Raw genomic sequence first — 23,422 nt, 5'->3', positions numbered from 1 at the left:
GGATAAAAAAAGGTATTTCCACAGCGTTTTAAACCTCAATAAACACAGGGATAGGCATAGTTAGAGAAGGGGACAGATGGGAAGGGGGATCAGGGAAAGTTTAGATGATGACAGGTACTCTTTAAAGTGAAAGTGGTCAGATGTGCAAAAAACGCTCTGATCCTACAGTGAAAATTGGCCTGGTCCAAAGGATACGGGATAAGATGTTAGATCACCGCGGTCCCGCGAGATCGCTCTGCACGTAATGATGGGCAATACAGGGGCCGGAGCATCGTTACGTCACGGCTCCACCCCTTGTGAAGTCACGGCCCGCCCCCGTCAATACAAGTCCATGGGAGACTTGCATTAAGGGGACGGGCCTTGATGTCATGAGGGGCGGAGCCATGACGTCACGCTGCTCCGGCCCCTGTATCGCCCGTCATTACGCACAGAGCGAACTCGCTCTGTGCAGTAATGATGGCGGGGTGCCGCAGTGGCGATCCCCGGGGTCCCCAGCAGGGGGATCGCGGCGATCTAACATCTTATCCCCTATCCTTTGGATAGGGGATAAGATGCCAGGGGCGGAGTACTCCTTTAAGGGGTTAATGACCCATTTTTCTCAAATCTGATCTGTGTCTCTTTAAGTGGTATTAACTTTTTTTGTGTTTTTACTAGTGGTTAATGTTTGATGCTTCAGGCAGCTTTTTTTGTGGAAAAACTTCACTGTGCGGTAAAAATCATGTTATCTTTATTCTGTGGGTCGGTACGATTATAGCGATATCCAATTCATATTGCTTTTTATGTTTTTTTCTTCTTTTTTTTCTCTTTTTTTGTAATAGCCATTACTTAATTTTTTCATCAGATTGCATTTTGAGAGGGCTTATTTTTTGTGTGAGACAAGTTTTACTTTTAATTTAGTTATATAATGCATTATGAAGCCGGAAAGAAACTGAATGTAAGAAAAATCCCCCCAAAAAATTTGTTCCAACTTCACAATACGGTAAAACTAACATGCCAAATTTATTCTATGGGTCATTATCATTCCAGTGATAATAATCTTTTATAACTTTTGTTTCAAGCTGTGTTAGGGTTTATTCTTTGCGCCATGATCCAAAGTTTTCAATGGGAACAGGTCTGTGGAGCACTCCTTCTGTCTGCGGCAAGGAGATGCTGTTCTCCCGCTCTCTGCACCGAACCTGAAAGGCTTAAATCTTCTGAGACCGCGGCAATGTGTGGAGAGTGGTCAAAAACAGCAGTAGCCTGGGACCTGGGGCTATGGGCCTGAGACCCGGGGCTGTAGGCCCCTCCTAGCAACGCCCCTGCACTTGACCACACCATATGCTGACTGCAGTGACTACATTTGCACTGTATGATGTTTCTATAGTACCTGAGAGAGCAGATTTGCCATTCAGGAGCAAATAAAAGCTAGGCGAAAATGTCTTACCCAGCTTTTCCAGGCTTTTAAATGGTAATTTGCTTATAACAGTGTGTGATAGTCATACCCTGTAATAATTATTACACGGTCATACAGTCATACACAGCTCCTGAATGGCATATATGCTTAGTACAGCAACCACATGGTCACCATTGCAGAGATTTTTATATGATTTTTGAAGTGTGCCTGTGTTTAAAGTGAAACAGCTATAAGCAGATATGCTATTCAGGAGCATAGGAAAGCTAGGTCAAACATTCTCACCTAGCTTTTCTATGCTTCTGAATGGCATATCTACTTTTAGCTGTGTCACTATGTACTGACATACTTCAGAAATCATATAATAGTTCCTGTATGGTGGCGATGTTGTTATGCAATCAACCTATAACACTGCACACACTGATCTTATACCCTGTTCACTGCAAAGCCATAGCTTTGCAGTGATCAGGGTTATCGGCGGTTGATTGCTCAAGCCTGAATCTCAGGCTTGGAGCAATCAATCGCCGAGGGGACACGCCGGAGGCAGGTAAGAGGACCTCCGCTCATGTCCCAGCTGATCGGGACACCGCATTTTCACTGTGGTGGTCCCGATCAGCCCCGCTGAGCAGCCGGGCAGCTTTCACTTTTGGTTTAGACGCGGCGTTCAACTTTGAACGCCGCGTCTAAAGGGTTAATAGCGCACGGCACCGCGATCGCTGCTGTGCGCTATTAGCCCCGGGTCCCAGCATCAGATACACACCGTGTGACCCCGCGTTATATCGCGGGAGCCGGCCAAGGACGTAAATATACGTCCTTGGTCGTTAAGGGGTTAAAGGGTGGAAATTTTTTTTTTATTTTTTTTATGAACTGGTGTCAGAAAGTTAAACAGATTTGAAAATTACTTATATAAAAAAATCTTTACCCCTCCTGTACACTTTTTAGCAGTATGCTACAGCGGAAATTCTGTACTTTTTTCATTTCTTTTTTGTCTTGTTCACAGTGCTCTCTGCTGACACCTGATTCCCGCATCGGGAACTGTCCAGAGCAGGAGAAAATCCCCATTGTAAACCTCTCCTGCTCTGGACAGTTCCTGACATGGACAGAGGTGTCAGCAGAGAGCACTGTGGACAAGACAAAAAAGAAATTCAAAAAGAACAGAATTTTCTCGGGAGCATACAGCTGCTAAAAGGTACTGGAAGGGTAAAGATGTTTTAATAGAAGTAATCTGTTTAACTTTCTTGCACCAGTTGACTTATTAAGTAAATAGTCCTGCGGGGGCGCGGCTTGGATGGCTGCCTGAGCAGACGTGTGTGAGGAGAGCTCCCGCCTTCCTGTAACTTATCCTGAAGATATCCCTACCATCCTGTATAATTAAGTGTGCTGCCATACCTTGAGGGGCCCCTGCTGCTTGGGGGAACCTTGTGGAGGTGTTGTCTGGAGGAGAGGAGGCGTCGGGAGCGAGCCCAACTGCGGGGAGCGATCCCGGCCCTGAAGCCTGCGGCCTTTGGTATCCCTTCCGGCGGCCGGCTGAGCACTGCTGCGCTCCCTGGGGAGCTGAGGAGGCCTCTTGCCAGGACTGGTGGCGGATCGCGACTGGCCCGGTGAGCGGGTGAAGAGTGCGGCCTGCGGGGGTGGCTGGCGGAGATCCTCTCTGCGGTGGCGGCGAGGTCCTGGGCGCCATCTTGTGACACCCCCTCTTTCTCCGGCTGTTCGTTGCGGCGCGGGGAGCCGTGCTGGTGCCTCCGGAAGCCGGAGCTGAGTGCAGGGCCCCCGGACGTCCTCAGAGGCTGTGGTGAGAAGACTTTGTGGCAGTGGAGGTGTGGTGCTGGTGGGAGAGGGGCCTCGTGCTGTGCTGGCCGCCATCTTGTGAGACTGCAGGGCCTTTTGCCGGAGTCCCTGCGTCTCCCTCTGTGAGTGCCTGGCCCTGCTGTGTGTGGTTGGCGGACAGCTGCGGGGGAGAGGAGAGTGCCTGCAGTACCCGGAGTCTCAACAGCTGGAGGACCCCTGGATTACAGTGAGTGGAGCTGTGGTGTCATTGCTGAAGGGTGGGCTGCTGTGACTTGGGGACCCCCTCTGCCCTTTACATCATACTGGGGACTGACTGCTGGACTGTTGGCTGGACTGAGTGCTGCTCCGGATTAAAGGGGTACTCTGAGATATCTTGTTGCTGGCTGGACTGAGTGCTGAACGTGCTTGCAACCTACTGATTCTCTACCTCCAACTACTGCTGGCTGGGTTGAGTGCTGACAGCTTCTGCATCTTACGGGGGTACCCTGCCCCCTACTGCTGTTGGCTGGACTGAGTGCTGACTATGGCTGCAACTTAAAGGGGTACCCTGTCTATTCCTACCGCTGTCTGACCTGAGTGCTGTGCGCGGACGCATCATACAGTGGTTTCCTAGCCCCTGCTCTTACTGCTACTGGCTGGACTGAGTGCTGACAGATATTCCACCTTCAAGGGGTGCCCTGCTTGATCTTGCTGCTGTCTGGCCTAAGTGCTCCCCGCTGTTGCAGACTATAGAAGTATTTTGAAAAAAATGGGGTATGTGCAGCTCACAATATAAATTAATCGAGGCTAAATGGAAAGTATTTACACCAAAAAATACTAGTACAAAATAATATATAAGGAAAAAAAGGGGGGGTACCAAATGCCTCTAGATTAATACCATAAAATGGTACATGATGATGAAATTACAGAAAAAATAATAAATAGGACTGTGCTTCACTTTAAATGATGTACAAATTTAATATAAAAAATTGCAAATAGGACATAAAATAAATAATACAAATCTAATACAAAAATGCCTCCTACCACAGGGCCCTTGTGGGGAGGTGAGATAATTAAATACAAAACATATATTAAAAATTTTTAGTAAAAATTATAGCATGTGAATAACGTTCTACCGCTATCTCAATATATTGTAAACCGACATAGTATACTTTTATGCGGTATACTCCGTTCCCATGTGATTTAGAACAGTTCACAAAGTGATATAGTTACCAACTCCTCAGGTAAAACCACCCATAAAAATTCATAATATGTCTGAGACGTGGCTAAACACAAAAGACTTTTTTAGATGTGGAATATGCCCCAACTGTATGAAAGTGAAGGGCCCTAAAAAAACCACAGAAATTTCATCATGTACTACTGACTTTAAATGGATCATTAAAGAACACATCTCGTGCCACACAAGTGGAGTACTATATTTGATACAGTGTGGATGTATGAAACAATACATTGGGAGAACTAAAAGACCATTAAAAACTAGAATTGCTGAACATCTAACAAATATAAAAAATGGAAACCTAAAACACCCTTTATCAGCCCATTTTGCAAAATTTCATAATAAAGAAATTACCACTTTTTTCTATACAGGCTTACAAATTATTAAGAAAGATTGGAGAGGAGGTAGCTTCATCGTTAAAATGTCTAAGGCTGAAAGTCAGAAGATTTATGAATTTAATTCCCTAGAGCCGAATGGCCTGAACTCGAATTTTGAACTTTTTGGATTTCTGTAGAGTGTGTCCCGCTCTCCCCATGGAGGCCCCCCCTTTTCCAAACTAGGGGACCCCCATGGAGAGGTCGGACCCACTCTATTTTTGCTCTGCGTGTCCGGCCATCCTTCAACCTTCTTGTACACTAATTATTTCCATGTAAATCTATAGCATTTTATTTATACACTTATTTTATATTTATTTTATATCTTTTTATTTCCATTTTTTCTTATTTTTATTTTTATTCATTTTTCATCCTTCTTTATTTATTTAATAATTACTTTTTATTTTTTATTTTTATTTATTCTTATTTTTATTTTAGTTTTATTTTTATTTTTATTTTTGTTTTTATTTACTTTTATTTTATTTTATTATCTTTTTGTCTTCTATCTCAGTACTATACACTTTATCTGTATACTTTACTGCATGTTATATGTATCATTCCAATGTTTACAATATATATGACACTATATTTAAATAAGAACGCATATATACTGATTCTAAATGTGAACACTGCTTTATTAAGATGAAACAACTCCATGTTTTCCCACTCCACTCCGCTATTTGCGGAAGATTTAAACAGAAACACACCTGTAACAATTAGACAGGTAACATGTATAAAAGGACTTTGAGCTTCACTGTTAAAGATATCTCTACTGAGGAAAGGGTCATATATAAAGTACCCTGAAACGCGTCTAGAGAAAGAAATATCTATTGCATGACTACCGCAATCTACAAACCGCCATCATCTATCTCCGATACAACTCCATCACCTGCTGATTGTACACCTGGCTGTAATTCATCCGCCATTCCACCAGACGCCGAGAGATCTTCCACGAGGCTTTCCTTTCCCTGTTTCCGGAGCAAGATCTATATATCTCCGAGTATATCTACATCTCCGGAGCTACTCCGTGATCGGTGACTTCTCCTTGGCCTGCGGCAACCGGGCCCGTCATCGCAAGCGCATGCCAGCGCTGGATAAAGCCTCCATTGCATCTGCCATCGAGCCTGCCATTATTCCGTGACCGGTGACCTTTTTTGGCCTGTGGCATCCGGGCCCGTCACCGTAAGCGCACGCAAGCGCTGAATACAGTCCTCATATATTTATCTCTCGGACGTCCAGCCAAAACCACCCTGAGGAGTTGGTAACTATATCACTTTGTGAACTGTTCTAAATCACATGGGAACGGAGTATACCGCATAAAAGTATACTATGTCGGTTTACAATATATTGAGATAGCGGTAGAACGTTATTCACATGCTATAATTTTTACTAAAAATTTTTAATATATGTTTTGTATTTAATTATCTCACCTCCCCACAAGGGCCCTGTGGTAGGAGGCATTTTTGTATTAGATTTGTATTATTTATTTTATGTCCTATTTGCAATTTTTTATATTAAATTTGTACATCATTTAAAGTGAAGCACAGTCCTATTTATTATTTTTTCTGTAATTTCATCATCATGTACCATTTTATGGTATTAATCTAGAGGCATTTGGTACCCCCCCTTTTTTTCCTTATAGAAGTATTTTGCCTCCCATTGCTGCTGGCTGCTCTGAGTGCTGCATACTGCTACCACGCTACCTGAGTGATTTTCCTGATACCTTACCTCCACCTTGATATGGGCCGCAGGAACAAGGAGGGGGCTGGTACCTCCCAACAGAGAACCGGTGGGTCACCTGCTGGTAGAAATACACTGACTCTGCAACAAGAGGTGGCGGCCAAATTGGAGAGGTTTGCTCTGAGGCGCCCGTCCCCTGACTCCCCTGACCGCAGAGTGGCCCCTCTCCCAATGGCTGGTGTGGTCCCCCCCGGACCCCCTTGGGGACTGTGCAGATCTTATTGAGGCTTCTGTTGAAGATCTACGTGTTTCCCTACCTAGTACTCCTCCTGAGCTCGCGGCTGCTGTTGTTTCTCCTGCACCCCGGGTGGAACATACCTTGGCTGCGGTTTTCACTGAAATACGGAGATGTAATGTGACTCTTTCTCAGCTATCAGTGCAGGTGGGAACTGTACAATCTGACATCTCACTTATTCGTCACGACCTGCAAAGAGTGACTGACCGCACTTCGGCAGCGGAGGGTCGGATCAGCGACATTGAGGATACAGTTGTTCCATTGGTCCGAGACTCTACTAGACACAGCCAAGATATTGCCCTACTTAAAGCTAAAACAGATGACCTGGAAAATCGTCTGCGCCGCAATAATGTGCGCATTGTGGGACTGCCTGAAAAATGTGAGGGACGCTATCCAACGGAATATATGGAAACATGGCTTAAAGATGTCTTTGGAGCTGATAACCTGACTCCTCTCTTTGCAGTGGAGAGAGCTCACCGTGTTCCTACGAGGCCGTTCCCCCCTGGTGGTCCGCCCCGGTCTATGCTGGTGAAACTTCTTCATTACCGTGATAGGGATCTGATACTTCGGCTGGCTAGAGAGAAGCAACCAGTGACTGTGGACAATCACGTCATCTCTTTCTTTCCTGATTTTTCAGCGGAGGTGCAAAAGAAGCGTGCCTCCTTCTTGGATGTTAAAAGGAGACTGCGAGCCTTGGATGTACAATATTCCATGCTGTATCCTGGTTGAGGGTGACTGCCCTGGGTTCCACCCACTTCTTTGAGGGAGTAGATGCTGCTGTGGGATGGTTGGATTCCCATGAGTCCCAGCTGCACCGGGGGGCCCGTGAAGGCTCCCCGGGGCCGGACCCGGACTGAACTGTTCCTCCCTGTGCTCACGCTGATGGGACCTTGCTACTACTTGCTAATGTTTTCAGTTGATGGTTCTGGTATTTCATTGCACATTATATTTTAGGTCACTATGTGAGACATATTGGGCTTTGTTTTTTGGTAGCCCTTGGTGTCTCTCATACCTATTCTTCTAGTTATATATGTGTGCCCTTACATTACCTTGATGTCTGTTTATTTTTCCCTACTGTGCAGCCTTGGTGGGGGAATGGGAGTTGGATTGTGGAGGGGAAGATGCACACGTGTATATAGTGTGGGATATCTATGCATTCTTTTCATTTTAGGAGCTGAACGAATGCATATCTGCTTGTGTTTGCTTGGCCGTTTGTATGCCTGCTGTATGCTCTCACTTAACTACACAACTCCTATTATGTTTCATTGATACGATTGGTTATGAGTGGTGTGGGTATACTAGTGCCCCTGGGTGCCGCATGACGCGGTGACTTGTGTGGCTGTTTTTGTGTTTTCTTTTGGGGTGTTTGTTTGTTTTGTTTTCCGTCTCTCCCTATGTGGCTGTACGTACTGTTTGTGGGGTTCCTGCGGATGTGAGGTTGTGCTCCCTTGAATCCAGTGTTGCCGGGCTCGTCCTCTGCTGCTCCAGTATCCCTGATGGCGTTCTTTAATTTTATAGGATGGAATGTTAGGGGGTTGGGGGATGTGGCGAAGCGCTATGCCATTTTTAACTCGGTGAGACATTTTCACCCTGCCATACTCTGCCTCACTGAAACTCATCTAACAGCAGAAACTACCTCGGCCCTTCATAGGGCATGGGTCGGTCATTCTTACCATTCTACCTTTTCCTCACATGCTAGAGGGGTTAGTCTGCTGATCCACAAATCCATTCCGTTTCATGCTATCTCCTCTAGCATTGACCCTGATGGCAGATATGTCTGTGTATTGTGTGAGGTGTCTCATCGACTGATTATTATAGTTGGTGTATATATTCCTCCCCCTTATAGTGGTGATATCGTACGACGTATCCTCACTATAGTGTTGGGATTCCCTGTGGCCCCTGTGCTTGTGTGTGGCGATTTCAACCAGGTTTTGGATGCTTCCAAAGATAAGTTTTGGGGAACTCGGGCTCCTCCCTCATCTAGGCCTACTGGCCTTGCTAAGCTGTTGATGGAAATAGATTTACATGATCTGTGGCGTCTACGTAATCCCTGTGTTAGACAGTTCTTCTGTTCCTCGGCCACGCATGGCACCCTGTCCAGGATAGACATGGCAGTTGGGGATGAGACCATGGCTGGACTGGTTAGAGATATTGAATATTTGGCCAGGGGGTTGTTGGATCACTCCCCAATCCGTTTGCAAATTGATTTAGGGGGGGGATGCTGGTGGGGTGCGCCCTCTGTGGAGACTGAACCCGTTCTGGCTCCATTTGCTGACTACTGCAGAATTAGTAGGTGTAGAACTCAGGGACTTTATTGCCCTTAACGATGGTTCGGCTTCTGTCTCCATGGTCTGGGACTCTCTAAAGGCGTTCACACGTGGTCTGTTTATTCGAGACATAAGTATTCACAAGTCCTTCACTAGGGAGAGGGGTGTAAAGTTGTCATTGTCTTTCACTGAAGCTGAAGCTAGCTATGTCTTGCATCCTACCCCTTGGGCGGAGGAAGTGTGGCTGAGGGCACAGGATGCATATACTAAATACTTGGAGGAGACGGCTGAACATAAGAGGTTTTTTAATAAGCAGCGTTACTTTGAGTGTGGTGAGGAAACGGGTAAATTGTTGGCATCCATTGCTCGGGCCCAGCAGGGGGTTGCGTATATTGGCTGTTTGAGGGACGGTCGAGGTCAAGGCAGATGAGGAGATCTTGGGTGTGATGGTAGACTTTTATAAGGAGGCGTACTCTTCTAAGGCCTCTTGTACTGAGGAGGCCTTGGTGGATATTGTGGGCAGGGCTTCGCTTCCTTCCCTTTCTCTGGAGCAGAGGGACGAGCTGGACTCGCCCATCTCTCTGGAGGAATTGGAACAAGCACTGAAGGAAGCTGCTAATGAAAAGGCCCCGGGGCCGGATGGCCTTCCGAGTGAGGTATATAAAAAATTCTCAGGGATACTCCTCCCCCAACTGTTGCGAGTGACGGGTCAGCGGCTTTGGAGGGAGCTCTGCCTCGTTCAATGATGGAGGCCATTATAGTACTTATCCCAAAACCGGGAAAGGACCCTCTATGTGCAGGTTCTTACAGACCGATCTCATTGTTGTGTGCTGATGTGAAGTTGCTGGCCCGGGTACTCGCTAACAGATTAGTTAAGGTTGTACTGTCCCTTGTCCATGGGGATCAGACTGGCTTAAGGGTGTATCTTAACTTGCAGATGACTCAGGAGGGTGCGGGGGCTAGATCGATTTTTTACATTGGATGCTGCCAAGGCATTTGATAGTGTCGAATGGACTTATCTGTGGAAGGTGCTGGGGGCTATGGGGTTCGGGCCCAGGTTTATTTCCTATGTTAAACTCCTTTATAAGTGCCCAACTGCCCGTATTCGAGTTAATGGACGACTTTCCCCATCATTTGAGTTAAGGAGAGGTACGAGGCAGGGGTGCCCCCTGTCACCCCTACTCTTTGCACTAGCTATAGAGCCGCTGGCTTGCCTCCTGCGCTCTTTACCTGATCTAATTGGATTTCGTTATGGCTCCATGGACGAGAGAGTAGCGCTTTATGCAGATGATATGTTACTGTTTTTGGGTGATACTGCTCGGTCCCTGACCCCTGCTATGTCTATTATTTCTGAGTTTGGTACCTACTCTGGCCTGCTCACTAATTGTGATAAGTCGGTACTGATGCCCCTGGATCCCTTGCCTAGTATTCCTCAGATTGCCCTCTCTAATATTCAGGTAGTTAAGAAATTTAAATATTTGGGTATTACCATCACACCACTTGTACATGATTTCATACCCCGGAATCTGACGCCCCTACTGGACAGGAGTTCTCAGAAGGTAGCCGTCTGGTGTAAATTGCCGATCTCAGTGGTTGGCAGGACTAATCTAATAAAAATGGTGCTCATGCCGCAGTTGTTGTATGTGCTGCAGAACTCCCCTGTGTGGATAGCAATATTTTACTTTCATAGGATACAGCGACTTTTCAGGCAGTTGGTGTGGGGGTGTGCGGCTGCTCTGATCAAACTTGAGACATTGCAAAGGGGAAAATCTTTGGGTGGATTGGCGCTACCTAATCCCTGGTTGTATTTTCTTGCCTCGCAACTGCATCAGGTTAGGGGGTGGGCAAAGACGGCTCTCCTGGGTCCTACGGGTAGATTGTTTATGGCCAAACATGGAGGGAGGGTGCCATTGTATATTCTGGAAATTGGAGCCCTGACCAGACCTCCGGATTCCTCTCCCACTGCCCAGCTTCTCTGCAAGCTTTGGGGCCACACGCGTAAGCTACTAGGTATTACAAGTTTCATGTCGTGTACACCGCTGTGGCGTAACCCGGGCTTGCCAGTATTCTGCTCTTTTGTGGATGCTGGTTATTGGGAGAGGAAGGGACTGTGCGAAGTGGGGCAGCTGGCTGTACAGGGGGTAGTCCGATCTTTTGAGGATTTGCAGGAGGAATTTGCCTTACCGCGTTCCTCATTTTATCGATACCTGCAACTCCGTCATGTGTACGAAACTCAGAATCAGCTGCGACTGCTGGAGGTACAAACTAAGAGGGTCCTTGAATCTGTAGTTACGAAGAGGGACTCTGTGGGAGTTATTTCTTGGCTGTACGGTGAGCTCTTGGGTTTTTATCATGAACGTTTCCCCTTAACAGTCAGAACAAAGTGGGAGAGAGACCTTGGCGGGCTGAGTGACGAGGAATGGTCTACTGCTTTGTCGCTTACCCCGTCATTGTCCCTGTCGGAGTCTAATAGACTGTCGCAGCTGTTCTTTTTGCACAGGGTGTATAAGACCCCACTGTTCTTACATACTATTGGGGTGCGGTCTGACTCTGCCTGTCCTTGGTGTGGTGCGTTGGAGGCTCATCTGCTTCACATGATGTGGGCGTGTCCCGTCTTAGATACATATTGGGCTGATGTGTTACATCTTATCAGGGATATTTATGGGGTTACACTGCCTAGAGAACCTAAGGTATGATTACGGCAGATTGGAGAAAGGGATATATATTAAACATAATGTTGAACGGAAATTTGATGGTGTTTGGGGACCCTGTGTTCACTATTTTGACCCCCCGACAACTGACTCGTAAATGACTGTGAGTCCTTGGGCTGTACTTGCCGTGGTATGATTGACTCGAATTCTGGGTTTTTCTGTATGTGGCATCCTTCCTTCCTTACTCACTCACTATCTTTGTGTTTCCTTGGTAGCTCTGTTGGAATGCCTGTAGGTGCTGCTTGTTGCGGTATGTGTGTAAGGTGTGAGGGAGCGAGTTCATTGGGATATGGGTATATTTGAACCTCTAGTTCAATACTAGTGTGTATTATTGATGCTGCGGTGGGGAGAGACGAACGTTTTGTTTGTAAGGTGGGTGGGGTGGGTGGAGGGGGGGTTTATTGTTGGTGTATTGTTTTTGTTTTAAAACTGTTTAAAATCTTAATAAAAATATCTGATTTAAAAAAAAAAAATAGTCCTGCGCAGGGCTCTAATGTACAGGGTGGGCCATTTATATGGGATACACCTTAATAAAATGGGAATGGTTGGTGATTAATTTCCTGTTTGTGGCACATTAGTATTTGTGAGGGGGGAAACTTTTCAAGATGGGTGGTGACCATGGTGGCCATTTTGAAGTCGGACATTTTGAATCCAACTTTTGTTTTTTCAATAGGAGGGTCATGTGACCCATCAAACTAATTGGGAATTTTACAAGAAAAACAGTGATGTGCTTGGTTTTAACGTAACTTTATTCTTTCATGAGTTATTTACAAGTTTCTGACCACTTATAAAATGTGTTCAATGTTCTGCCCATTGTGTTGGATTGTCAATGCAACCCTCTTCTCCCACTCTACACACACTGATAGCAACACCGCAGGAGAAATGCTAGCACAGGTTTCCAGTATCTGTAGTTTCAGGTGCTGCACATCTCGTATCTTCACAGCATAGACAATTGTCTTCAGATGACCCCAAAGATAAAAGTCTAAGGGGGTCAGATCGGGAGACCTTGGGGGCCATTCAACTGGCCCACGACGACCAATCCACTTTCCAGGAAACTGTTCATCTAGGAATGCTCGGACCTGGCATGTTCCCTGAGTTTTTCCAGCAAGATGGGGCACCACCACATTATGGGTGTCAGGTCCGAGCATTCCTAGATGAACAGTTTCCTGGGTTTCTCCTGGGCAGCACATTGAACACATTTTATAAGTGGTCAGAATCTTGTAAATAATTCATGAAAGAATAAAGTTATGTTAAAACCAAGCACATCGTTTTTCTTGTGAAATTCCCGATAAGTTTGATGTGTCACATGACCCTCTTCCTATTGAAAAAACAAAAGTTGGATTCAAAATGGCCGACTTCAAAATGGCCGCCATGGTCACCACCCATCTTGAAAAGTTTCCCCCCTCACATATACTAATGTGCCACAAACAGGAAGTTAATATCACCAACCATTCCCATTTTATTAAGGTGTATCCATATAAATGGCCCACCCTGTAGTATTAGTTTTCTTTTATACCTGTCCTATAATCTTTCTCTGATTTTCAGTATTAGCAAATTATTCTTTTTTATTTTTTTACACAATTTAGATATTAATACTTTTTTTCCAACTTAGTTTATATGATTTGTGTTTTAACATGCTTGTTTTCTATCCCCAATTAGGTAAATACAATTTCTTGGAACAGTACAGGGGAATACTTACTTTCTGGTTCTGATGACACTACTTTAGTAATTTGTAACCCTTACAGTAAAAAGGTACGATCTTTTTTGTTCTATTCTGTTTATACAGGAATCAAAGCATAAATATATTGAAGAAATTGTGTTTGGGATAATGACTATATTTATAAAGCTCCTTTGTCAAAACCTGTGCCTGTAAGAGTGGACCAAGCTTTAGAGTCTTATGCAGTGTTACTAGTTGACTGGCATTTAGGACTAACCTGCCATTGTTTGTATCAATCACCACATTTGTTAACTTCTTAAGGACATGCACAATAAATGTACAGCACTGCAGAGAGTAACTTTGCACACAGCTCCATACATTTACAGGTATGCTACAGAGCAGATGAACTCTGGCAACTATCAGCAGCCGAAGACTTACCAATAATGGTGGACAGCAGCGATTCCACTGATGTCTGCTATTAACTCTATAGATGCTGTGATCAATGCTGATCACTGCTAGAGGTGGCTCTACCATTTGGCGAGTTAGGTGGACGCCTAAGGCCCTGCGTTAGCAGGGGGCTCGCGGCCACCTAAATTGCCCACCTGAGAAAGTAAAATTAGTGGCAATGCATACAATGTACACATTGCCACTCAGTATTGTACAGGAGCAGGGAACAGGAATCCCTGTAATCCTGTACTTATAGCTCCTCAGCTCTTACTGTGCAGGCTGGTTGCGATGACGTCATCTTATCGCGCATGGCCTGCACCAGAAGTCCTGCACCAGAAAAGACTCGGGATAACAACGGGAGGCAGCTGAGGAGCTGAGACTGGGTGCTGCGGAGCAGACTCCGCACGGACAGTGGACATCAGGCGAGGGAAAAATAACAGCTGGGGAACAGAAATAAAGGAAAGTAGAAGACAGGGGGAATATTAAGCAGGAGCAGGACCTCTATTAAGGGGGAAAGGAGAAGTCTGTAAGGGTGGAAAGGGAGGGTATATTAGAGGGGTAGAGAAAGATAAATATTTTTGGGGGGCAGGAGGAGGAGATTGCTCTATATAAAGGGGTACTGGAGGAGAGGAAGAGGGCTGTATATAAGTGTGTACAGGAGGAGCAGAAGAGGGCTCTATATAAGGGGGTAGAGGAGGAGAAGAGGGCTATATATTAAGGGATGCAGGAGGAGAGGAAGAGGGCTGTATATAAGGAAGTACAGGAGGAGAGGAAGAGGTGCCTTATATAAGGGGTACAGGAAGAGAAGAGGGCTCTATATAAGGGGGTACAAGAGGAGAGGATGAGGGCTGTACATTAGGAAGCACAGGAGGAGAAAAGGGCTTTAAATAAGTGGGACAGGAGGAGAAAAGGTCTGTATGTAAGGGGGCAAATGAGAAAAGGAAGAGGGCTCTTTATAAGGAGGTACAGGAGGATAAGAGGGCTCCATATAAGTGGGTACAAGAGAGGAGTAGGGGACTGGAGGAAAAGATGGGTCTTTAGGGGGTACAGGAGGAGTGGAGGGGTCTATAAGGGGGTACAGAAGGGGACGAGTATCTATGTTACACTTCCACCCACCAGGGTGTCCTCTCAGTTGTCTGTAACTAGTAAAGGAGATTTATGTAGATTTTATAAATCCTGATTTTTAATTTTTTTTACTGAAGGTGCAAAAGTCCATTAGAGAGTTTTTTTTGAGTGCAAAAAAGGTTTAAAAACAATGCAGTACTGTAAATCTGGAGCCGCTGTAGTGACCCTCTCTGTTATTTGGCACCAATGATACATGTACCCAGGCAGCTGCCCAGTATGTTACACAATACTATCCCTTATACAATAGTGTGCTGCCAACCAACACTGTAGTGACTTCTCGTCAGTGAGGGCCTCATGTTCAAGTTTCGCCTAAGTCCTCACAAAGTCTAGAGCCGCCTCTGATCACTGCATCTGTATTGAAAACAAAGGTTCCGCAGTGCAATCGGTCTCCTAACATTCTTCTGGAGGGAGGATGACTTATCTTCTTATGCAGCCAGGAGAGCCAGGTTGTACATGAAGATAGTCGATAGTACTGATCAGTACTATGATATTAGTACTGATCTAATGATAGCTATTAATAGTCCCCTATGGGGACTTAAAGCGTACCCGTCAGATCCAACAAAAAACATTCAGCAATACCTTCAGAAACTATTTCTTTCAAAATGGGGTCTGACTCCAACACAGGGGTGTACTTCCTTATAATTTGTTTAATTTGATTAAACTGAACACTATATGGAGTGACAAAATAAAGGTTTCTTTCTTCTCTTGTTTGTATTGTCCACAGTGTTGCTCTCCCTATTTGTGATTGGATACCTCCTCTGTGTCTCCTAGAATACAACATAAGTTCCGTTCTATCTATATTTTCTGCTCTGCTGCAAGCTCTAGTTAAGACCTCTTCTGAGTGACCCCAATTTTTGCGTTTCCGTTTTGCTAGCCTCCTCATGTCATCCCAGGCATGTTCTTCAGAACATTCCGTTCGGCGAAATGTGCCGTTTAAAAAGGAATTGTTCGAATGCTGAGAACCTTAGCCCCTTAAGGACCAAGCGTTTTTCTACTTTCGTTTTTTTCCTCCTTTCCTTTTTAAAATCATATGCAGTGGTAAGGAAGAAAAAGACCCTTTTCAAAGGGCGCTGCTGTTGTCCTGGTGAGATGAAGATGAAAAGTCTGAGGCAGAAGTATTTTGCAAGATATAGCTTCTTTATTGGTGTAGAATCATAGCAAGCAGGGATACAGGCTAGATAACGCGTTTCGGGGGACAGCGCCCCCTTCTTCAGATCAGTGATGACAACTGGTGGTGCTTACATGGTATATATACACTAAAAATGGGCGCCAAACATAAGGGGGAGGGGCTACAGTAAAAAAAAAAAAAAAAAAAAACAAGAATAGGCAATAAAAATGAAAATGAAAATGAAAGTAAATGAAAGTAAAAATAAAAATAAAAAATAATAAAATAAAAATAAAAATAATAATAATAATACTAAAAATAAAAATAAAAATAAATAAACATAATAATAATAATAATAATAATAATAATAAAAAATAAAAATAAAAATAAAAATGAAAAAAATAATAAATAAATAAATAAAAATAAAAATAAATAAAAAAAATAAAATAAAATAAATAAAATTAAAAATAAAAAATAAAAAATAAAAATAAAAATAAATAAATATAAAAATAAAAATAAAAATATATATGGCAAATGTAACAACAGGATATGACACTAAAAAAAGGGGGGGGGGGAACCAAACTAATTATGAATGTATTTTGTGGGGGGGGGGGAAGGGGGGGAGGGAGAGAGAGATGAGGCAATGGGCAGAGACAGAAAATGAAGTGAGATAAATTAGAAATGGAGATAAAAATGAGAATAAAAATATTATTATTAAGAAAAATGCATAAAAAATATATAAATATAATGTATATAATAGTGATGCCTCACAAATTGCACTCAATCATCTCATTCAGTCCACTGGGTGAGAGAGTCTGGAGACAATGAATCCAAAAATTCTCCCTGCGTCTCAGGGTGCTGTATCTGTGGGACTGATCACTGCTGATGTGTTCAATTGGAGTTGCAGTGATGGAGTTAAAGTCTTTTGCATGAGCTTCAGTCAGATGGCGGGATACGCTATGCAACAGGAAACCATTAGCAGTGTTGCTGCGATGCTTGTTGATGCGTTCCCTAAAGCAACGAATTGTGCGCCCCACATATTGTAGTCCGCATGGGCATTGTAGCAGGTATACAACGTATTTGGTGCTGCAGGTAATGTGGGTTTTGATGGGATATGTAGTCTTGGTAGAAGTGGAGGAGAAAGAGGTACATTTGTGTTTAATAACGGCACAACATTTGCATCTGGGGAGGCCGCACTTGAAACACCCTGTGATGGAAAGAAAACCGGTACTAGCGCACTTGTTTGTCTGAGGTTTTAACTTGCTGGGAGCTACTATATTCCGAATAGTACGACCTCTTCTGAAGGTAAGGGAAGGTTTGGTAGGTAACAATGGTCCTCCCCCCTCCCCCCATCCATACCGACCTACGCCCGAAATCCACATTCTACCCCCTACATGCAAAGGGCAGCCATATTGACACTTTCTCCACAATGGTGCAATCTGACTTTGACGCCCTGTGTAGGAATGATAAACGGACTAATTACTTATCCAACCTATCCTCATCTGAACAATCGGCTCTCAAGACAATGTCCTCTAACAATACCATCGTTATCCGTTCAGCAGACAAGGGAGGTGGCATTGTTGTTCTAAACAGAAGTGACTATATCAGCGAAGCCACCAGACTTCTCACTGATACCACATATTACAAACTGATCCCCAGCAACCCTACCAAAACTTTCCAAGACAAACTCACTAAACTGGTCAATCTCGGTCACTCCCAAGGTGTCCTATCTAAAGCAGAAAAGGATTTCCTCATCATCACAGAACCATCTACACCCATTTTTTATTATCTCCCCAAAATCCACAAGCACCTCACCCAGCCCCCGGGCCGTCCGATCATCTCTGGTATTAATTCTATATCCTCCAACCTCTCCCACTACATTGACCTTCTGCTTCAGAAACATGTTACCAGTCTCCCCTCTCACCTCAAAGACACCACAGCTTTCATCCAGTCCATACTACAATTTGAATGGTCATCGAATTACACACTTGTCACCATGGACATTACATCACTATACACCATAATCGACCATGAACTTGGTATTCAGGCAGTATCTTTCTTCCTGGCTAAAGACTCAGGTATGCCCACTGCTCAGAAGGAATTTATTCTGGAAGGTCTCAGATATATACTGACCCATAATTACTTTGAATTTCTGGGTCGGATTTACCTGCAACACAAAGGTACCGCTATGGGGTCTAAAATGGCCCCCAGTTTCGCTAATCTCTTTGTTGGGATGTTCGAAGAACAACACATCTACACTCACCCCCTTTTCAAGAACTGCGTGTACTACCAACGGTACATAGATGACATCTTTTTAATCTGGAATGGCGAAGTCTCTCTGCTTATGGAATTCCTCTCTGACCTTAACGTTAACAGCTGGTCGCTTCAGTTCACCCAGACCATCTTCCAGGATCACGCCGAATTCCTGGATGTTTTGGTCTCCCATAATAACAGTGACCAACTAACCACCAAAACTTTTTTCAAAAAAGTTGACAGCAATAGCTATTTAGATTTTGGCAGCGGACATTTTAAGAAATGGCTGTGCAACGTACCCTTTGGACAATTTAAGAGAATCAGAAGGAACTGCACGAGTGAGAGAGACTTTGTGTCACAGAGCAAAATACTCAAATCTAGATTTAGGGCTAAAGGGTATCCCCACTCTCTCGTGCAGTCCTCCTTCATCCGGGCACAAACTCTTACTCAGAAGGACTGCCTTCTCCCTAAACCTAAGGCCGACACCAAGATAGGCGATAGGTCACTCAATTTCATCACCACTTTTAGCCGGGAACACACAAAAATCAGGAACATTCGGAGTTCCCATTGGCCCATCCTTCTTAAGGATCAACACTTGGGACCATTGTTACCTACCAAACCTTCCCTTACCTTCAGAAGAGGTCGTACTATTCGGAATATAGTAGCTCCCAGCAAGTTAAAACCTCAGACAAACAAGTGCGCTAGTACCGGTTTTCTTTCCATCACAGGGTGTTTCAAGTGCGGCCTCCCCAGATGCAAATGTTGTGCCGTTATTAAACACAAATGTACCTCTTTCTCCTCCACTTCTACCAAGACTACATATCCCATCAAAACCCACATTACCTGCAGCACCAAATACGTTGTATACCTGCTACAATGCCCATGCGGACTACAATATGTGGGGCGCACAATTCGTTGCTTTAGGGAACGCATCAACAAGCATCGCAGCAACACTGCTAATGGTTTCCTGTTGCATAGCGTATCCCGCCATCTGACTGAAGCTCATGCAAAAGACTTTAACTCCATCACTGCAACTCCAATTGAACACATCAGCAGTGATCAGTCCCACAGATACAGCACCCTGAGACGCAGGGAGAATTTTTGGATTCATTGTCTCCAGACTCTCTCACCCAGTGGACTGAATGAGATGATTGAGTGCAATTTGTGAGGCATCACTATTATATACATTATATTTATATATTTTTTATGCATTTTTCTTAATAATAATATTTTTATTCTCATTTTTATCTCCATTTCTAATTTATCTCACTTCATTTTCTGTCTCTGCCCATTGCCTCATCTCTCTCTCCCTCCCCCCCTTCCCCCCCCCCCCACAAAATACATTCATAATTACATTTGCCATATATATTTTTATTTTTATTTTTATATTTATTTATTTTTATTTTTATTTTTTATTTTTAATTTTATTTTTTTTATTTATTTTTATTTTTATTTATTTATTTATTATTTTTTTCATTTTTATTTTTATTTTTATTATTTATTATTTTTTATTTTTTATTATTATTATTATTATTATTATGTTTATTTATTTTTATTTTTATTTTTAGTATTATTATTATTATTTTTATTTTTATTTTATTATTTTTTATTTTCTTTTTATTTTTACTTTCATTTACTTTCATTTTCATTTTCATTTTTATTGCCTATTCTTGTTTTTTTTTTTTTTTTTTTTTTTTTTTTACTGTAGCCCCTCCCCCTTATGTTTGGCGCCCATTTTTAGTGTATATATACCATGTAAGCACCACCAGTTGTCATCACTGATCTGAAGAAGGGGGCGCTGTCCCCCGAAACGCGTTATCTAGCCTGTATCCCTGCTTGCTATGATTCTACACCAATAAAGAAGCTATATCTTGCAAAATACTTCTGCCTCGGACTTTTCATCTTCATCTCACCAGGACAACAGCAGCGCCCTTTGAAAAGGGTCTTTTTCTTCCTTACCACTGCATATCTATCCAGGACTGGCTAGTCCTGTCCTGTACCCTGGGCTTAGCAGCTGTATCCGGTGGACTATTATCCATACTACTAACCCCACTGTGGGTCTACATGCGAGTTTGTTGCTCGCTCAAGGTGAGCACCCATCATCTACTCTTCGATTAACCCCTTCCACCTGTCATCAACGGTATCACACTAGGCGCCTTTCCGTCGGTCTTTCCTTCTTTTGCTCTTTTCAGATTTTTAAAATCATAACCCTTTCAATTTTGCACTTAAAAATCCATATGAGGGCTTATTTTTTGCGCCACCAATTCTACTTTGTAATGACATCAGTCATTTTACCCAAAAATCTACGGCGAAATGGAAAAAAAAATCATTGTGCGACAAAATTGAACAAAAAACACCATTTTGTTAATTTTGGTGGCTTCTGTTTCTACGCCGTACATGTTTCGGTAAAAATGACACTTTGGGGGAGATTTATCAAAGGATTTAGACTGGTTTTTCCTGTCTAAATTTGTCGCACAGTCTAAATATGTGCGACTTTTCTGCGACTTTTGCTGTAGAGGATTTTTAGAACATGATGCATGCAAGTCTATTTTAGACTGAAATGCATTGAAAAATGCATTGGTGCTGAATTTATCAAGTGCGACTTTTGTGCGACAAGTCGCATCTGCCCAAAATACACTGAAATGTCAGACCATGTTGGAGCAGGTCTAAATGCAGTTTAAGCTGTAGACCCTGAAGTCTGAGCACAGAATTTATCAAGGGCTGTGAACCTTTGATAAATTAGGAGCACAATAGACAGGAGACTACCACATACGCTGGTCTATAAGCATACCCAGAATAGACTAGATTAGTAAATCTCCCCCTTTATCTTTATTCTGTAGGTCCATACGATGAACATGATACCCTACTTATATAGGTTTGATTTTGTCGTACTTTTGGAAAAAATCATAACTACCGTATATATATTCGAGTATAAGCCGACCCGAATATAAGCCGAGGCCCCTAATTTCACCCCAAAATCCCAGGAAAAGTTATTGACTCGAGTATAAGCCTAGGGTGGGAAATACATCATCCCCCCTGTCATCATCCAGACCCCCGTCATTAACACCATCATCATGATCACCCTGTCATCATCCCCCCTTCATCATCACTGCCTGTCATCATCCCCTTGTCATCATCCCACACCCCCCTTCATCATCCCCTTGTCATCATCCCTCACACCCCCTTCATCATCCCCTTGTCATCATCCCCTTGTCATCATCCCACACCCCCCCTTCATCATCCCCTTGTCATCATCCCACACCCCCTCTTCATCATCCCTTTGTCATCATCCCACACCCCCCCTTCATCATCCCCTTGTCATCATCCCACACCCCCCCTTCATCATCCCCTTGTCATCATCCCCTTGTCATCATCCCACACCCCCTTCATCATCCCTCTGTCATCATCCCACACCCCCCCTTCATCTTCCCCTTGTCATAATCCCACACCCCCTCTTCATCATCCCCTTGTCATCATCACCACATGTCATCAGCCACCCCCCCCCCCTTCATCATCACCGCTTGTCAATGTCGGATACAGTGGTCTTCAACCTGCGGACCTCCAGGTGTTTCAAAACTACAACTCCCAGCAAGCCCGGGCAGCCATCGGCTGTCCGGGCTTGCTGGGAGTTGTAGTTTTGAAACCTCTGGAGGTCCGCAGGTTGAAGACCACTGCGGCCTTCGACATCATCCAGCCCCCCCCCCTCACCCCCTTTAGTTCTGTACTCACCTCTGCTCGGTGGGACGTTAGGGTGCGCTGGTCCGGTGCTGCAGGACTGTCCGGTGGGGAGGTTTTCCGGTGGGATAGTGGTTCCGGGCTGCCATTTTCACCGGGGGGCCTCTTCTCTGCGCTTCGGGCCCGGAGTAGAGGCGTTGCCTTGACGACGACGGTAATGAACGTCCCTCTGCGTCGTCGTCAAGGCAACGTGACTATACCGGGGCTGGGCCCGAAGCGCGGAGAAGAGGCCCCCCGGTGAAGATGGTAGGAAACAAGGCTCAGGAAAGAGTAGAAGGCATTAATAGAGACCAATTGATCAAATATACTGGGAAAAGAAACAGGACAAAAAATTTACAAAATGCCAAAAATAAACAAAAAAGAGCAGTCTTTGTCACCACATACAGTGCGCAATTTGCCCAAATTAAAAATATAATCAAAAAGTATACACCAGTTTTTGAGGGAGACCCAATACTGAGGGAGGTGGTTAAAGAGGGCATCATGGCGGTCTCTAGAAAAGCACCTTCATTGGGCTCCTCTCTATCACCAAGTCTATTTAATTCTAAAAAAGTAGAATATAAGACAAAGGATAAAATAAAACATGGCAACTGGTTTGATATTGTAGGAAATTGGGGTTGTGGTCACAACCGATGTATTACATGTAAATATATGCACCATTCTAAAGAAATAATGTCTTGTGTAACTAAAAAATCATACCAACTACGTGAATACATTAACTGCAATACCACTATGTTAGTTTATGTGGCCACATGCACCAAGTGTAACATGCAATATGTAGGGTGCACTACCAATACCCTTAAAACAAGAATCAGGAGACATATCTCTGATAGTAGGAGTGAAGGAGTTGGCATCTCCATGTTATCACGCCACTTTCGGGATGTGCATGCGGGGGAGTTGGACTCCCTGCGGGTGTCTGGTATAGAAAGAGTTAAAATAGGCATCAGAGGAGGAGATGCGAGAAAACGCCTCTTCAACAGAGAAACATATTGGATATTTCTTTTGGATACCAGATACCCGCGGGGAATGAATAAACACTTAGATTTAATTACGACCTGCACATAGGAATATAGTCTAGCTTTTTATGCCTCCTCGGATGTCCCTAGCGTCGTAGCCCTTTATTATTTATATATTCTTTGTAGATTAATCGTTTTTTCGGTACGAGTGTCAGGAGGGTGATTCCGCCTAGTGTGTTTAGATACCTATTAGAGTGTAGTTACTGAAAGTTATCGTATTAATACGTAATGGATATATATGTAGACTAAAACAGAGTAAATTGTGCATTGAATTATTTTCTAGTTATGTATGTCTATTAATTCATAGCATATATATCATCTTTTAGTATATATATACATGCACGCAGGTCCCCGAGTTATATAGAC

At 43.8% G+C, this 23,422-nt stretch overlaps 1 protein-coding gene across 14 annotated transcripts in view; it reads left to right on the top strand.

The window, feature by feature from the left end:
• Nucleotides 1-23,422, top strand: part of DCAF6 (DDB1 and CUL4 associated factor 6) — a 1,246,835-nt gene that overhangs the window by 288,876 nt on the left and 934,537 nt on the right. For all 14 annotated transcript variants that reach the window (XR_008888854.1, XM_056557692.1, XM_056557704.1 and 11 more), the window contains one exon: nt 13,381-13,473. Coding sequence is in view for 13 of the 14 variants with exons in the window: in XM_056557692.1 (XP_056413667.1) it covers nt 13,381-13,473 (93 nt within the window). In the remaining variant the exon portion in view is untranslated. The remainder of the gene's footprint in view (nt 1-13,380; nt 13,474-23,422) is intronic.

Source organism: Hyla sarda, chromosome 2 (genome assembly GCF_029499605.1).
Source record: "Hyla sarda isolate aHylSar1 chromosome 2, aHylSar1.hap1, whole genome shotgun sequence".
Taxonomy (NCBI): domain Eukaryota; kingdom Metazoa; phylum Chordata; class Amphibia; order Anura; family Hylidae; genus Hyla; species Hyla sarda.
The sequence above is the reverse complement of the archived record's forward strand: the minus strand, read 5'-3'. Positions and strand labels throughout refer to the sequence as shown.